This window comes from Bos taurus, chromosome 13, assembly GCF_002263795.3.
Source record: "Bos taurus isolate L1 Dominette 01449 registration number 42190680 breed Hereford chromosome 13, ARS-UCD2.0, whole genome shotgun sequence".
Lineage (NCBI taxonomy): Eukaryota > Metazoa > Chordata > Mammalia > Artiodactyla > Bovidae > Bos > Bos taurus.
In genome coordinates this window covers 11,674,343-11,692,112 of record NC_037340.1, presented here as the reverse complement: position 1 = coordinate 11,692,112, position 17,770 = coordinate 11,674,343, and the positions used below count along the sequence as shown (strand labels likewise).

At 50.5% G+C, this 17,770-nt stretch overlaps 1 protein-coding gene across 2 annotated transcripts in view; it reads left to right on the top strand.

Moving 5' to 3' along the window:
• The window catches only part of CAMK1D (calcium/calmodulin dependent protein kinase ID), a 394,574-nt gene that overhangs the window by 370,843 nt on the left and 5,961 nt on the right, over positions 1 to 17,770 (top strand). The window contains exons 7-10 of one of the 2 annotated variants that reach the window (XM_025000914.2): positions 6,818 to 6,930; positions 8,591 to 8,669; positions 14,625 to 14,712; positions 15,649 to 15,766. In XM_025000914.2, coding sequence (XP_024856682.1) covers positions 6,818 to 6,930; positions 8,591 to 8,669; positions 14,625 to 14,712; positions 15,649 to 15,766 — 398 coding nt within the window. Of the gene's footprint in view, positions 1 to 6,817; positions 6,931 to 8,590; positions 8,670 to 14,624; positions 14,713 to 15,648; positions 15,771 to 17,770 lie in introns of both variants that reach the window. The other variant, XM_025000915.2, reaches the window with a different exon arrangement.

The following is a 17,770-nucleotide window of genomic DNA, read 5'->3' as shown; positions in this document are numbered from 1 at the left end:
TAGACTAAAGGGCGCGTTCTGGTTTGCTGTTTCCAGATGATGCCTCAGTTGTCAGTGTGGACTGCTGCACTCAGAGGCTTTTTATGTAGAATATTTGCAGTGTGTTTGGGCACTTGTGCTGTGTGTGTGTTAGTCACTCAGCCATGTCCGACTCTGCAACCCCATGGCCTGTAGCCTGCCAGGCTCCTCTGTGCATGGGGATTCTCCAGGCAAGAACACTAGAGTGACTTGCCATGCCCTCCTCCAGGGGATCTTCCCAACCCAGGGATCAACCCAGGTCTCCCTCATTGCAGGTGGATTCTTTACCAGCTGAGCTACCAGGGAAGCCCAGGAGGCACATTTCAGATGCTCAGAAGATTTGCTTGTATGTGTTGCTTGCTTTCCCAGCTACACTGGGTAAGAGAGGCAGGCTGGAACTTCTGCCCATGCCTGAGCTCCAGGGTCTGGACGGCAGCTTTTCTATCGTCTGTACCCCCTGCTGCAGTGCAGGGGAGCCAAGCGCTGAACCAGGGCTACCGGATGTGACCTTATTGGGGTTTGGTTCAGCAAAGACTCGGGTTCACTTTTCTTCATCCCTGTCTCCCACTGATGGGCCACCTCCTGTCTTTCTAGAAGGCAGGCTGGGGTAGGACATTAGGTGTTGATCTCCTAACTGTAAGGACACAGCTGCCCAGAGCTGCTTCCCCGAGGAGGGCTGTGTCTATTGAAGAGACAGGTTGGACTTGCCAGGTGCTGTGGTGACGCGTTGGGGCTGTCCCTGGTCCCTTCCCCTCCGTGTTCTCCACCATGGTTGATGCAGCCCCCGTGGTCCACGCTGGAGACCTGGGAGGCATCCTGGCCTTCCCTTTCTCCATAGCTAATCACCTCATCTTCCTGTTTTTCCCTCTGGACTCCTTTTGGAATCCATTCCCCCAACCGCTACCACTGCCTGTGCCTCCGGTCCTTCCCATGTCTGCTCACAGCAGCTAACTTGTCTTCCTGCCTCAAACCCACCCTCCACACAGCTGCAAAGTCAGTTGCCCACATGGCTCCTCTGTTCTCTGTGCTAAGTCACTAATTCCTATCTGATTCTTTTTCGACCCCATGAACTATAGCCTGTCAGGCGCCTCTGTCCTTGGAATTTTCCAGGCAAGAGTACTGGAGTGGGTTGCCATTTCCTTCTCCAGGGGATCTTCCTGACCCAGGGATCAAATCCATGTCTCCCACTTGGCAGGTGGATTCTTTACCACTGAGCCACCTTTATCCATTTATCCATCAGTGGACATAGAATTTTTTCACATCTTGGCCATGCTACAGTGAACACAGGAGCACATGTATCTCTTCATGGCACTGATGTCATCTCCTTTAGGAATATATCCTGAAGAAGGATTCCTGGATCACGTGGTGGTTCCATTTTTAATATTTGGAAAACATCCGTATCATTTTCCATAGTGGCTGCACCATTTTGCATTCTCACCAACAGTGCACAAGGGTTCCGTTTTCTCCACATCCTAACACTTGTTAACTTTCATTATTTTTTTGTTGTTAATAATGACCATCCTAACAGGTATAAGTGTAATAACTCATTGCCTGTCACTGCTTCTGATACCAGCTCCTTCCTGTCTTCTCTGTGTCTGTCTCTCAAACCAAAAGTCAATAAGGAAAAGCAGAACCTTAAATCAGGTCTAAGAAATATGCAAGAAGTTAGAAGGCTGCAGTGAATTATGACAGTAAAGTTACATAAAAGCAGAAAGAGGTAACAACTGATTGTTATCTGGAATTCTTTTCAGCAGGCATCCATTTGTGTAAGGACACTGATATTGTCCAAGGTCAAAGGAGGAGGTGGAACATCCCTTAATTAGCACAATTATTGCAGTCAAGTCTCGGGACCACTCAGTGGAAGCTCTAACCCTATCACACCATTTCATTTTCCAAGAATAACTGTGCCTTGCTGGACCAGCCATGGTTGGCTGTGGGTGATTTTCACTTTCATTTATGTTAACAGCCTTCTTCATGGAAAACTTCCTCCATGAGACTTGTCCACAAAACGGTAGTGGCGTTTTAGGTAACCCAATGCATTCTCTCTACAAACAGAGGCCAGGTTGCTCCCAGCACCTGGCCTTGCTCACTGGGTTCTTCTGGAACGTCAGTCAGTGGCACCGAGCTTTGCTGATTTCCCACCTTCCGGGAGGGTGGTGTGCAGGAGGGAGGAGTCGGGATGAGTGAGGACTCCGATGGTGTCCTGGGCTGTGCTGCAGTGGGTGCTCCTGCATCCTTCCTTCATCCTTGTCTCTCTTTCAGAGCCCAGCCAGAGGGCTCAGCAGCCAGCGGTGAAACCCCGTCTCCAAGAGCATGTTTGTTCATCCAGACATTGACCCAGGAATTGCCATAGGTAGACCCTGAGCTGAGCACTAGAAATCCAAGAAGAAAGAAAAACACGAGACATGGTCCTGCCTTGAGGAGGGTGTGGAGATCAGGACAGTGTGCCGTAAGGAAGGGTCACAGAGCAGGGCACCCACACTGCCTGGAAGCAGAGGGCTGGGTCTTCCTAGTAACACCCTAGCTGGGATGTGCCAGTTGGAAAGGGCCAGGGGAGGGTAGCCCAGGTAGAGTGCAGACCTTCATTTCGGTCCAGAAATAAAAAGTACTCTGTGGACTGCAAACCAACCCTAAGCATCTTAGCAGCTAGACCCAGTATCTGGGAAATGGGGAGGTCGGGTCCAGTGGCTGGGCTCTGTTTGCAGTTGAAGGGGCCAGTGGGCAAAGGAAAGGGCCTGCTGAGAGAATTCAAAGTCAAAACTGAAACCTAAGGTTCAGTTCTCAAGCCTCCTTCCCTTTAGTGAACAAGCAAGACAGTTAAGAACAGACCCGGAATCAGACAGACAGGGCTCGTGTCCCGACTTCGCTGCAAGTTAGCTTCTCTGCCTTTAAAATGAGAATTATACAAGGGACTGTATACAGGGCTCTGGTGTGAAGGGACCGCAAGGAACAACACCGTGACCTTGAGACTGACGGCAGCTGAGCCGTAATTGCCCTGACCCTCAGTGATCAGGGAGGAGGAAGCAGTTACCCCGCCCAAGGGAGAGTGTGGCAGAGCCCCCTCCCTGGGAGCAGCACTGCCCTGGGCTCAGCGCTGTAACCAGCCTGAGTCTCAGTGGAAGGGGCCAGGGCATCGCCCTGCCCTGCCCTCCTCCCCCATCTCCCCTGGGGTCCCCGCTGGCTGACCCCCCAGCAGATGTCAGAGAATTCAGCCCTCAGCAACCCTCCATACAGGCCAGCCTCCCGGGGACAGAGCAGAGTGGAGGGTGGCTCTGCAGGTCCAGGCAGGCTGTCAGAGATGCTCCCCTCCTGGGGGAGTGAGGTTTAAGTGAGAGAATAGAGCAAAGCGCATGGTGGGACTTTTGACCCAGAATAAGTGTTCAGCTGAGGCTACACTAGAACCCAGTGTACGTCTGTTTAAGTGTGCCAGAGGAGATGAGACGACAGACGGAGTAGCAGAGGGAAGACGGGAGGGGTAAGCATGCTCCCTGGATGGCCCTCCAAGGCTGGAATGGACGTGAGTGAGGAGCTGGTGGAGCCGGGTTGCTGGCACTGGGGGGACCGTCTGTCGTGGGCAAGTTCAGACGTTATCCTGAACCACGGGCTTCTTGTTCTAGAACAATTGGGAATAGCTTTATCGTCTTTGAGAACCTGTCAATTTGTAGGGTATTTAGCTGGTTTGATATGTAAAATGTGAACACAGAGATGAAAATGAAGCCTGCAAATGGGCAGGCCCAGGACTGTGGAAGTCAGCATCCTGTATATGGAGATAGAAACATCTCACAGTTGTCATTTCTGCTAATTAAACCTGCCACACAAACCACTCATGAAATAGCCTCGCCTGGGAGCCCTGTGAAATTTCTAGGTCTGAGGAAGATTTTACAACCTCTCCTTGCCCTTCCATTCTGTTTCCATCCCTGTTTTAAAACCTTCTTTCTTAATTTTAATTTAGTCCTCAAGCTCCATCCGTTTCCTTTCTTTCCATTCTCAGTGAAAGTGAAAGTCGCTCAGTTGTGTCCGACTCTTTGCGACCCCATGGACTATTTTAGTCCATGGAATTCTCTAGACCAGAATACTGGAGTGGGTAACCTTTCCCTTCTCCAGGGGATCTTGCCAACCCAGGAGTCGAACCCAGGTCTCCCACATTGCAGGCGGATTCTTTACCAGCTGAGCCACCAGAGAAGCCCAAGAATACTGGAGTAGGTAGCCTATCCCTTCTGCATCGGATCTTCGACCCAGGAATCAAACTGGGGTCTCCTGCATTTCAGGTGGATTCTTTACCAACTGAGCTATCAGAGAAGCCCTCCATCCTCAGTACCAAAACACAAAAAGTATTTTGTGTTTCCCCTCCCCAAGAGAGCTAAAACCAGAAGAAATCAAATTACTTTAAGAAGATTGGCACATGAAGAATAAATCTTCCTTGAAATTTTCTTAAAGATTTTTTTCCCTTGAAAGCCGAACTGTAAAATAAAACACACTCTGTTGTTAACAAACAGAAGCCTCACGTATCTACAATTTCGCTGTTTTCCAAGATGAACTAACATTTCGCTCTGTCTGCTTTTCCTAATATGCACATTTCATTTACCCTAAATCCTCATTATGGGAAACATTTCTGCGTCTGTCTCTCAGCCCCAGGCTTTCCTGGGAAGTGAAATATGGGCTTCGTGGTTTCAGAAGCACTGGCTCTCACTCATTTCGCCAAAAGCAGCAAATCTTTAAAAATGAAATTTTCCAGGCTCTTAGCCCCTAAACCAACCCTGTAGGGAGAGATGGTTTTGAATCTTATCGGCCCACAGAATGTCTCACAGCATTTAAAAGTGTCGTCAGCCCTTCCCCTATACAGCAGAGGCAGCGAGGCTGTGCAGAGTGCAGGAGCGGCTGAAAAAATGTACTGAAAGCTATGCTTTGGCCCTTTATTAAATTTCTTACTTGCCGACAGCCTCAGTCCCTCAAAGGCCTGGAGCCTGTTGATGCCTGTTCCTTTGTTCTCATTAAACTGGTCTCTGGGCTGTAGCTGTGCTTTGAACAACACTGGGCTGTGTGGGAAGATTCCGGGCTCGTCTAGGGGCAGGACTCTCTCACGGTGGCTGCTGCCACCCTGGGGGTTGTCTCAGGCCCAGAACCAAGTTCTGTGCCATCCAGCTTTCTGCCCAGCCTTCTGGAATTCAGCCTTGCCCTCTGCTCTGTCCATCACAGTCACAGTGTAAATCTCATCCCTTTCTGATGTCCAGTCCCAACCAGGGCCTGCCCCTGTCTTCCCCGTCCCTCCCTCCCCCACCCAGGCCTCAGCATGGACCAGATCTTTCCCTTGGTCTCCCAGCCAGTCAAGGGCTTCACAGGTGGCTCTAGCAGTAAAGAACCCACCTGCCAATGCAGGAGATGCCGGAGACAAGGGTTCAATCCCTGGGTCAGGAAGATCTCCTGGAGGAGGCCAGTGGCAACCGACTCCAGTATTCTTGTCTGGAAAATCCCATGGACAGGGGAGCCTGGTGGACTATATTCCATGGGGTCACAAAGAGTCTAATGTGACCGCAAAGAGTCTAACATGACTGAAGCAACTTAGAATGCATGCACGCACAGCCAGCCAAACAAATTGGGAGAAGGCAGCACAGAGCTGCAGCATCTTAAAGCCAAAAAAATGTTAGGAATTTTCCAGTCTGGCCTCTTTGTGTTTAGATGAGGACATCTTGGTCCAGAAAAATGTATCACTGGCCTATTAGTGGTGAAGGTCACGTCAGAGCTGGTAGCAGACCTGGGCGGGAGAACCCACAGTTTCATGGCACGAGTTGCTTTATGGGTATTTAATAAAAATTCCCTATTGTGACTGTCAGTACCTCTAGAACTAGAAGTTTTCTCTACCAACATCCTAAATAATTTTTTTGTTGGACTGCCTGCCCCTCACAACTTGTGGAATCTCAGTTCCCCCATCAGGAATGGAACCCAGGCCCACTATAGTGAAAGCTCCAAGTCCTAACCACTGGACCTAGATTATCTTCGAAAATTCAATTTTAAGGGTTTATTGGGGAAAAGGTCATGGTATTATAACTTATGTCAGCTTCTGCTTATTACATGTTAATGGGAGAAACTGTAACCTTTCAGATACCCAGGTTGGATGTGGTAGGGTGAAACTGTGCGTTTTGGGGCCGCTTATGGCAACTTGGTTACTCAGGTTTGTAAAAATTTCCCTATTTTGCTCTGATTAAATAAAGTGAACCTGGAAGGGTTCTAAAATGTATTTGTTTTCATTTTAGTCCCTAAGTCATGTCCGGCTCTTTTGCAGTCCCATGGACCGTAGCCCGCCAGGCTCTTCTGTCCATGAGATTTCCAGGCAAGAATACTGGAATCCCTTAGAGGAGGGTTGCCATACCCTCCTCTAAGGGACGTTTCCAACCCAGGAATCTAACCTGCATCTCCTGCAGTGAAGGCAGATTCTTTATTGCTGAGTCACCAGGGAAGCTCTCTATAGAGTACACTGAACATATCTTCTGTTTGTTTCCTTAACCTGTCTTCTACTGGGGATGATATCACGGGGAGTAAGATCAGAAACGTTTAAGATGAATTCAGTGTACATGTTCACCCTCTGTCACCACCTGGGTTAACTCTTTTTGCTGCCTGTGAACTTCTGTGCCACGTGAACCCATGGGAGGTTCGGATTCTTGGCTGAGATTGTGTGTGCAGCACACTCAGGGCAGGTTTCTCCACTCGAGCGAAGACAGCTCTTCCTCCAGCCGGACGTCGAGCCACCACGTGGAGCTGGTTCCACAGCTGGTTCAGATCCTTATGCCTTCTTGTCTTCCAGGCTCTGCGGCTACCCTCCTTTCTATGACGAAAACGACTCCAAGCTCTTTGAGCAGATCCTCAAGGCGGAATATGAGTTCGACTCCCCCTACTGGGATGACATCTCCGACTCGGGTAGGTCTCATGGCTCGGGGACCCCTACACCCAGACCACCTCCATCTCCGACAGGCCCTGGGGGCTCAGAATGGTCCTGAGCTAACACTTTGAATTGAGTTGTGAGCGAGGAGAGGCTTGGGCCATGTGCCCCAGCCGGGCTGGGCCGGGGACTCACTCCTGCCCTGCTCGGCCACACGCTGCTCTGGGTGCTCTGGAGTGAGACCGTGTTTGCTGTTGGTTTACTCGCTCAGTCGTGTCCGACTCTTTGCGACCCCACGGACCACAGCATGCCAGGCTTCCCTGTCCTTCACCACCTTCCGAAGTTTACTCAGACTCATAAACTCCAGGAGATAGTGTTAGCTCGTGTTTATTGAGTGCTTACTGTGTGCTAAAAACCGTGAGCTCCAGATGTGTGCTAGCTCACCCAGTCCTTGGGACAGGACAACCTGTCAGGTGGGGAGTCCTTTTAGCCCCATTTGACAGATAAGGAAACTGAGACCCCAGAAGGTGAAATAACCTGACTAAAGCCACACAGGTAGTAAGTGACAGAGCTGGGGTTTGAACCCATACCTTCAAGCCAGAGCCCGCACCTCAGCTACTGTGCCACAGGAAACATTGCCAGGGAAGTTCACCATTTCCCCCTCAGGGAGAACAATCAAACCCAAGGCCCGCAGGAGCAGATCAAACGTCTCTAACTTCACCTTCCTCCCTAACAGAGGAGGATGGTGACACTACTCCCTCACTCTGGCAGGTGGTATAAGGATCAAATGAAATAATGAACCACCTATCCAAATATCACACACTTGCACTGTTTCCTCCTAACTGGAAATGCCTTGCTTTCTTCCTCAGTCTTCTAAAACCTGGGATGGGACTGTGGTCCTCCAAGGCTTTCAGGAAAGGGCCGCATGGGGACTAGTTTACTTCTGAGCTGGGAAGGGCACAGCTGTCCCCCAGAAGTCCAGTCCTGCGGGCAGTGAGCTGCTGGGCCCCCGAGGTGACAGATTTCCCCCCGGCACATGTCCCCCAGTTCTGGGACCCAGCCCCTCCCCCACCCCCACGCGCTCAGCGTCCTGCCCAGGCCACACCCACTGCTGGGCCTCCAAGCAGTTCCTCCTCCACCAGGGCACACCTCCTGCCTCAGCATTTCCTGCTCGCTGTTTGTCGTCACCCTCGGGGGCTGCAGGGGGCGCTTCTGGCGGGCTGTGTGTCCGCAACCCCAGGGCTGACCCAAGCCCTGGGGAGCCTAGTGGGTGCTTGGGCGATTTCGTTGAATCCGTGATGTCTTAACATGGAGAAGACATCAATGAAACAGCTCCCTGAGGCAGCGGTGAGCTGAGTGAGGGGCACCTGGTGACAAGGATTGTTCCTCTCTTGCCTGGACCACAGGTACCACTCGCTGCCTGCCGGCAGGAAGGGACTCCGAGCCAGGAGGCGGGTCCCAGGCCAGGCTCAGCTGCCTCCTCGTTCACTGCGTCACCACTCAGAACCTCAGATCTCAGCTTCTCTTTTCCCCGAACGCTGGTGCTGCCTGCCTTTTGTCCCAGCTCCCTAGTGGCTGTGGAAGGCTGGTCTCATATTTGTCGTGGTACCCTTGATACTCCCAAAGACCCACTGCTATCTTATTGTCACATCTCAGGCCACACACTGATTCCTCTCCATGCACCTTCTTTTTGAACAGCAAAAGACTTCATTCGGAACCTGATGGAGAAAGATCCGAATAAAAGATACACATGCGAGCAGGCAGCTCGGCACCCATGGTAAGAATGTCACCCACTCGAGGGGCCAGTCGGCTGGGTCTCCACTGTGAAAACCACGGCGAGGCTTGGCGTCCCGTGGGGCCAGCGCTTTCTTCCTTTCCCCACCCAACCTTGGAGGACACGGTCTCTGAAGGCACTAATGACAGATGCACAAGAAATAGCTGTAGCTTTTTTACTTTATGTGAAATATTTTAGGCTCGTTTTTATTGAAGATAATCCCCCAAGGAGGCTTTAAGAGCGGAGTTTTATTCCTTGAGCTTATTACTCAGCCAGTAAGTAGATTGAGGTTATATGTTCTTTTTCTTTTAAGATGCTTTTCAAGTTAGTGTTTCGTCATCTCCAGTGGGATGAATTGATAGTTTATGACATCCTGGACTACATTTCCTGTGGTGCCCTGAAGGTGAAGTCGCTCAGTCGTGTCCAACTCTCTGCAACCCTGTGGACTGTAGCCTACCAGGCTCCATGGGATTCTCCAGGCAAGAGTACTGGAGTGGTTTACCATTTCCTTCTCCAGGGGACCTTCCCAACCCAGGGATCGAACCCCGGTCTCCTGCATTGGAGGCAGACGCTTTAACCTCTGAGCCACGAGGGAAGCCTGAAGCCACCTTCTGTGCCACTTACTAGGGTTGAACCTGGTGACTTTGGGTTTATACTTCTCTGAGCCTTAATTTTCTCATCTTTCAAGTGAGGATGACGGTACCTAGTTTTGGGGGTCAATGTAAGAAGCAGTGTCTGAGATCACGTGCACACATAGAGGGTTTAGCCCATCTGGCACGTAGCAAATGCGTCATTAAGCTCTCTTATTAAAGCATCATGAGCCTCCTTTTTTAGACAAAGGCCAGGAGTAGTAAAACAGCCGGTACAATATGCGGACTGTCGATGTTGGCAGAGGGGCAAGGCAGGGCTGAGTATCAGCAGGACTTCACAGAGATGCCTGCCTTGTGCTCTGAAAAGCCTGTCATCAGGCCACCTAGGGTGGGGCAGGGATTCCAGGCTGCATAAGCCTCCTGGGCCAGGCCTGGGGGCTTACACTGTACACCCATCTATGAAGCTGCAGCGTTTAGTGAGAGTGGACGGGGAGAACTGAAAGATGAGACTGTAAAGGAGAGACCCAGCAGGTTCTGGCGTGAGCTTCAGCTGGGCCCGGTGGACCCCAGTCCTGGACTCGGGCTGTGCTGTGTGAGCCAGCTCTTTAAACTTTGGGCCTCGCCTATGGCTCTGAGATAGGAAATAACAGTGGTATATATCCTAGAGGGATTTTCAAGGGAGCAAATGAGATAATCCATGTGAAGAAGAGTACCTAATAATCTCCAATCTATTGGAATTCTTCTGCTTTTGGGCAGTGGGGACCCCAGACAGGTTTTAAGCTGAGTGATCAAATTTGCATTTTCAAAACCTCAGCCTGGCAGCAGGATTGGGGACTAGGAATGGGAGGTGCCAGGAGGGGCTGAGCGGTCACGTGGAGAGGGCTGGCCCCAGGAGGGTGGAGGTGGTCTGCCCAGTGTCCCAGGAATGCAGGGAGGGGGCGGAGACAGGCCAGGGGTGGGGAAGCTACGGGTCCCGCGCTGACCCGTGAAGCGGTGAGGTTATTCCAGATTGTCCAGTTCAAGGGGCTGGGAGGATGCTGTGCTGTGGGAACAGGTGGGCTGGAGTAAAAGAGAATGAGGGTGCTGTGTCATCTTGATGCAGATCTGTTCTGGTGGGTGCTTTGCAGAATGAGTCTGGAGCTCAGGAAAGATGTCAAGTCTGAGATGACTTCAGGGTCATCAGCCTGGGTCACATTGAGATGTATTGGCATGTGAGCTGCACAAATAAATGCCTCCTTACTTCAGAGATAGGGTTTTTCCCCCCATGTTTTATAATTCTTACTGTGCATTTCAGAATTCCCAGAAAGTCAAGTGTCAGAAAATGGTAAAGACAGATGGTTTGACTCAAGCATTCCAGAAACACCTGCATTTACAATATACCTGTTTCTCATATGTAACACTGCCCAGGCAACTTGAAAACACGGATTCAGCTGAGAGCTTGCAGGATGTGAGACGTGGCTTTACCAGCATCCCTGTTCTGGAGACCGTGGTCCCAGTACACAGATGACACCCAGAGAGCATCATCTCTCACTCTGCACTTGCTCTTCCCACTGAGCCAAGGCCTGTTGGCTTGGCTAGGGCAGGGCCTCCCCTTAGCCTCAAAACAGACCCCTCCAGGCAGGTCAGGGTTCCTTTCCAAGCTGTCCTTGCAGAGGGCAGTCAACCCATCTCAGCATATGTTCCCCAGCCCTGCACGGGAGGCCTCGCCTTCCTCTAAGTGATGGATAGTTGGGAGCCAACCGAGTGCTGGCTGATGGCTAAAGAGCAGACAACGGCAGGATGGGAATCCAGTCCCAGTGACAGGGAAGCACCTTGATGAGGTTTGTTTACTTCATTTGGATTGTTCTGAGCCTCTGCCTCCAGTTTCAGTGACAAGCAAACTACAGTGATGATCCTGAGGGTCAGCAGGTGACCTCAGGTGATCCCAGGTGACACTCAGCCAGTCCCCAGGGCAACAGCAGTTTTCCCTCCTGGGGGGACATTGTTGTGTTGGGCCAGCCAGGGGGCATCTGAATCGCTGTCCTCAGTGTTCATGGAGACCCCTCCCTTCCCCGGGGCTTCAGGCAGCTGAGCTGCGGCAACTGCAGGAACTGGGAAGGATCCCAGGGGTCTGGGAGACACACTAGGCATCACCAAGCCTGTCTTGAGCAAGTGGTTACAAGAACGCACAATCAGAGCTATGTAGGTACTAATAGAACAGACTGTTGTTATTTTTTGGTTGGTTGGTCGTGTCTGACTCCTTTGAAACCCCGTGGACTATAGCCTGCCAGGCTCCTCTGTCCATGGGATTTCTCAGGCAAGAATGCTGGAAAGTGAAGGTGAAGTTGCGTCCGACTCTTTGCGACCCCATAGAGAGTGTAGCCTGCCAGACTCCTCTGTCCATGGGATTTTCCAGGCAAGAATACTGCAGTGGGTTGCCATTTCCTTCTCCAGATCTTTCCAACCCAGGGACTGAACCCAGGTCTCTCGCATTGTAGGCAGACAATCTGAGCTTTACCATCTGAGCCACCAGGGAAATCCCAAGAATCCTGGAGCGGGTTGCATTTCCTTCTCCAGGGGATCTTCCCAACCTAGGGATTGAACCTGTGTGTCCTGCACTGGCAGGTGGATTCTTTATCATTGAACCACCTGGGAAGCCCAGAATAGGCTGTATACAAAATATCAAAGCACCAAAAGGCAAGGAGAGGAGTTTGATGATCTGTGTGTGGTGAGAAAGAGCCAGGCAGACCTGACACAGCATGATTGATGTGAATGCCATCTCCCTTGTTAGTCTAGAGGCAGACACTGGGAAGCGAGAGAGAGTCGGAGACCCGGATGAAATAGAGGTGCCTGTAGCTTTACCTGTGTGTACAGAATCATCAGGAAATTCTTCTGTATCTGAGGTGTTGTTCAGTTCCTAGGACAATCGAGGTGACATCCCAGGTCCCTTCTAGTTCTCAGATTCTGTGCCTCTGGTTTTGCCAGTGAACGAGGCTGAAGCTGGGAGCGCTGAGCATCCCACGTTATCCTGGGGAACTTCCTGGCTGCTGGGAATGATGCTTGTTTGAGGAAGGTGGTCATGAGCTGTCATGAGCCGAGATGGCTGGCTTCACCTCCAAGCCGGATGTTTAACAAGGGCCTCTGGGCCACTGTCTGTCCTGCTGGGTCCTTCGCCAGTGGCAGCATGCCTGGGCACTTTGGGAAGTGAGCACAGGACTTTACTAGAACAACTGAAGATTTGCGTTTTCTGTCCCTCTCAGCTGGGCTCACCCACAGGGAAGGGCGTCTCCCTGACACCCCTGCCCAGCCTGTTTGGTTTGGAGAGGACTCTGCCTTGCAGCAGTGCTCAGTCCAAGGAGTTCCATCTTTCCGGCCACTTCTGCCCTCAGGTTTCCAAGAAAGAGTTGGCCACCGACACGTGGAATTGGTATTCTTTTCTGAGGATGTAGCTGTTACAAGAGGCGCAGGAGGAAGCACATGAGCCCTCCAGGAGAAGAGGCTTCATGACACATCTGCTTCCTCGGGTTTGTTCATTCGGATATTGCCCTTCACTGATGTGTGTCTGGGGAAAGGGGGCTATTGACAGTTGTTGGAAATGGAAACCTAGGGCCTCCCTGGTGGCTCAAATGGTAAAAATAAATAAATAAATAAAAATCCACCTGCAATGCAGGAGACCCGGGTTCGATCCCTGGGTTGGGAAGATCCCCTGGAGAAGGGGATCCACTCTAGTATTCTTGCCTGGAGAATCCCATGGACAGAGCAGCCTGGCAGGCCACAGTCCATGGGGACTATACGTCACTTAAAAAAAAAAAAAAGTGGAAAAGGAAATGGAAACCTTGCTGGCTTAGGTTCATTTCTGAGTGTCATCTGAGATGTGTATTTTCAGCCCTGCTGGGAAAACCAGAGGAGTCTACTGAGGGGGCCTTGCACTGAGCTGGGATATGAGACTGTATTCTAACTTAGACCCAGCCTGACACAGACTTCCTTTCCAGAGCGCACCAGCCATGTTTTCAGTTCTAATGGGAGGAGCTGGTGGTGGGAATGTGTTTCATACAGCGGCGGTTTCTTCCTTTCATGTCCTGAAGTGAATGGACACAGCAGTCTGTGTCCAGGCTGGCCTGTGTCCCGGGTATCTGAGTCTGAGACCCGGCCGACTCCCTCACCCACAGGTCACCCTCCAGCCAGAAAGGATGGTCAGTGTCCCCGGCATCTGTCTGCCCCTTAACTTTTCCAAAATCCAAGAAATTATTTCTGAAGCATCATTAGTCAGCTTAGAATTGAATAGTTTGGTGCTAAGAGAAAAGGAAGATGGGTGGATTCAAGCCCAGAAAAGACTAAACAGAACAGTTTCCTGTGAGATTGCCAGAGAATGGGGGTGGGGGTCGAATGTCGAGTGAGGCTGGTGTTGAGGGAGAGGAATGGGCTGGAGAGACCCCCAGGTCATCAGTGAGACAGGAGACTGCAGGACCAGAGAAAAGAGGGAGGCGCAAGAACAGATTGGGGGGTCGGGGGGAGGAGGGAAGTGGGGAAGAAAGAGAGGAGAGGTGTGGCAGAGCAGAGGGAGGAAGTGACAGGATGAGCCGGACTCCGAGGGTAGGAGGCAAAGACCAAGCCTGCCCTTCTTCCCTGGAATAGAAACCCAAGGTCAAGCAGGAACGACATCAAGATTGCCCAGTGATGTCAGGGGCCCAGTGGGATCTGGGGGACGTGGTCCTTGCAGTTCTGAGGACTTCTCAAGGAAATGCAGGAGAAGGTGTGCCAGTCAGGGCTGAGCTGAGACTGGGTCCCTGTCACCGCGTACAGAGCAGATAAGGGGCCCCGAGGGCGGGAGCAAGAGTGGAACGTGGCGGAACTTAGCCTAGCCGGGATAGAGTCAGAATGGAGTGCTGGGCCTGGGATGGTGAGTGGTCCGTGGACCAGAGGCTCTGGTGATGCCAGGGAGCGGGGCCGGTGGGAGGAAGCTGGGAGGTCAGACCAGCTGGCGGACCTGCTTGCCATCTCAGCGGTGAGGCCTGGCAGGTAGAAAGCTGGGGGAAAGGGAGGGGAGCTGAGCTCAGGTTGTGTGGTCCATGTGGACTCTGAAGCTGTAGGAATGGCGGTGACAAAGGGGGAAGGGGAAGCCAGGCCGAGCGGTCTACCATGGAGGTGCTGCCCAAGCCTGGAGGGGTGCAGAGAGGAGGTGGGTCGGGGCTCGGAGCGCGGTGGTCGTGGACTGCGAACATTCCAACCAGAGCCGTGGGGGTACAGGCCTCCCTCTTAGCAAACCTGCAAAGGGGACAGGACACGGCTTTGCCAAGAAAGCATGGGACCCCGTGTCAGAGCCCACACCCGCCCTCCACCCCACCGCCTACAAAACCCTTCTGAAGAAGCATCTTTGCGTTGGTTTCAGGATCGCTGGTGACACAGCCCTCAGCAAAAACATCCACGAGTCGGTCAGCGCCCAGATCCGGAAGAACTTCGCCAAAAGCAAGTGGAGAGTAAGTCCTTATATCCTCTATCCCCAGTGAACTTGACCACTCAGACCTACCCTATGGGTGGAGGGCTTCTTCTTTCTAAAGGTTGTTCTCACCCAGGAGGTCTGATGAAAATTCCCAGAACCTCACCCAAATAATGGTGCTGATTTTAAGTAGTAAAGATTAAGACTTGAAGAGAGAGCATCGTGGTGTGAGAAGGATAAAGTATATGATTTAATGTCTTCCTTCTGAGATCCAGAAACAGCAATATTGCCAGCACTTCCTCATTTGCAGTTTCCTAAGAAATCTCTGTTGTCTTTCTTCACTTTGCTTGAACTTTGAGGAATTGACTCATATTAAAAAGTGATATAAAAATGGAAAAGGGAAACAGGAAATCTCAATTGAACTTATCACTACATTCCAGTAAAAATGTGATGGACTGAAACTATTAGCCTGTGTCCTCATAAGCATGGGTAATTAAGAGCTGGCTATTTTTCCATGAGAGCCAACAAGTAGACACTATGCAGATAATAATTCCATTGAACTACTTTATTCACAGGAAATGCTGTAATTTAGGACAAAAACACCAATAATCAGAAATGAAAACTCTTAAAAATAAGATGTTAAGGTACTGCGTTATTACAATATGCTTTTTATTCTAGAAGTCACTTCTGAATTATGGAGAGAATTGGTTTACATTTATTCTGCAGTTTACATTATTATGTCAGAAGAAAAATATTCTCGTCATCTCCAAAATGTATTTTGATGGGGGGAGAGAGGGTCAAAGGATGAATGTACTTTTGGAAGAAGCGGCAACATAAGTTTCCTTTCTAGAGGTTCATGAGAATGTTTTCAGAAGTTAAACTGCTGAGGGTAACAAGAGACATGATAGGAGACAGCCTGAGGCTTTTCTAATTAGCTGAAATATTTTGTCTGCTTTTCTTCTTTCTGAAATATCAGCAAGCGTTTAACGCCACGGCCGTCGTGAGACATATGAGAAAACTACATCTTGGCAGCAGCCTGGACAGTTCAAATGCAAGTGTTTCGAGCAGCCTCAGTCTGGCCAGCCAAAAAGATTGTGCGTATGTAGCAAAAACAGAGCTTTCCAACTGGTGTTTGAGGCAGATCTGGTAGGGAGAAAAGGGGACTCTGGTTTGCTGAGTACCTACTGTGTGTCAGGCTTCCCTGGTAATTCAGATGGTAAAAAAACCTGCCTGCAATGCAGGAGACCCTGGTTCGATCCCTGGGTCGGGAAGATCCCCCGGGGAAAGAAATGGCTACCCACTCCAGTATTCTTGCCTGGAGAATGCCATGGACAGACCATGGGGTGGACACGACTAAGCCACTAACACTTTCACAGTAAGTGTGTCAGGCACTGTTAATACTCAATTCATTAACACTCCCAACAACTCTAGCACACTGTTTTTCAAAATAGTTTAAAATTTTAATTATTTAATATCTATGTAACCCTAAGTCCTAGTATTTCCATGTCGAGATGAGACATCAGTGGCTCAAGTCCCACCCGCCATGTGTGAACGGAAGCCGACACTTCTGATGCATCTCCTTATGATCTGACTTGCTTCTCGTTGGGCGTCACCCTTAGGGACCGATGACAGAGACTCATGACAGCCTGGGTCTCACTGACTTTTAAAACGTACTATTGGATGACCATTTGAGCTAATTTATTTGAAGTGTGTTGGCTTTGCGATCAGAGTAAAGATATTAGGTTGGCCAAAAAGTTGGTTCAGGTTTTTCCATAATATGTTACAGAACAGCTGAACCAGATTTTTGGCCAACCCATACTAATGTTTCCTTGTCCTCCATCTTTGTGTGGAACAATACATCGCCGAGGACACATGCACAGCCTCCTTATTTTTCTCTCCCAGTCCCCACTCTACACGTTCACCTTACTCGCTGGGCTTTTCCACGGGCTCATCTGCCCCGCTTGTTGTTGTGTAGTCACTAAGCCGTGTCCAACTCTTTGGTGACCCTGTAGACTGTAGTCTGCCAGGTTCTTCTGCCCATGGGATTTCCCAGGCAGGAATACTGGTATGGGTTACCATTTCCTTCTCCAAGGGATCTTCCCGACTCAGGTGTGTCCTGAACGGGCAGGTGGATTCTTTCCCTTTGAGCCACCAGGGAACCTCTCATCTGCCCTGAAGAATTTCCTTCATTGAAACCCTTCAGCTTGGTCTCACCCTGGGCATGACGCTTCCTTCCTGTTTGCCTCAAAAAACAGTTCCCTTCATCTTTAAATAATCCTTGAATCTCATTTCTGAACGTCCAGCCCTAAAGTCCTCCCAGGATATCTCCACTGAGCATTTTCTGACACAATTGCACACTGCTTTAGGCCCAATTTACATTTCAGTGCAAATCCTTTCCACCTTCTGGTCAAAGGAAACCCCACAACCTATTGTATATTTGAAGATTCAGACAGTGGCTCTGACAGCACAGCCATCATGGTCATTTACTTTACGGCATCCGTGTGTTTGTGCTCACGGGTTCATGGTGGCAAGGGTGGGTGGTACACTGTCACAGCTAAGATCATTCCACAACAGGACATTTCTGATGCCAGCATCTGCCTGGGGAGGTGCAGCATGTCAGGAATTGTTCTAGACTGGGGGGCTGCCAATTCATGCAGGACTAAGTCAGTGTACCCTGGGTCACAGATGCTTCTTAGCCAAAAGTCCAGAGCACACAGCAAGCTGGGGTCATTCTTTATTCGCTCTTAAAGCCACTGCGTTCCCAGCACTGTTGTAAGAAATAAACAGTTCTTATGAAGACAGTACATATTCACTGGGCTTCCCAGGCAGTGCTTGTGGCAAAGAACCCACCTGCCAATGCAGGAGACATAAAAGATGCGGGTTCAGTCCCTGGGTGGGGAAGATCCCCTGGAGGAGGGCATGGAAACCCACTCCAGTATTCTTGCCCACAGAATCCCATGGACAGAGGAGCCTGGCAGGCTACAGTCCATAGGTCACAAAGAGTTGGGCATGACTGAGGCAGCTTAGCACGCACACACACACACATGTGTTTAATACCTAGCCTGATGCCTAGTATGTAGTAAATGCTCAGTAAATGG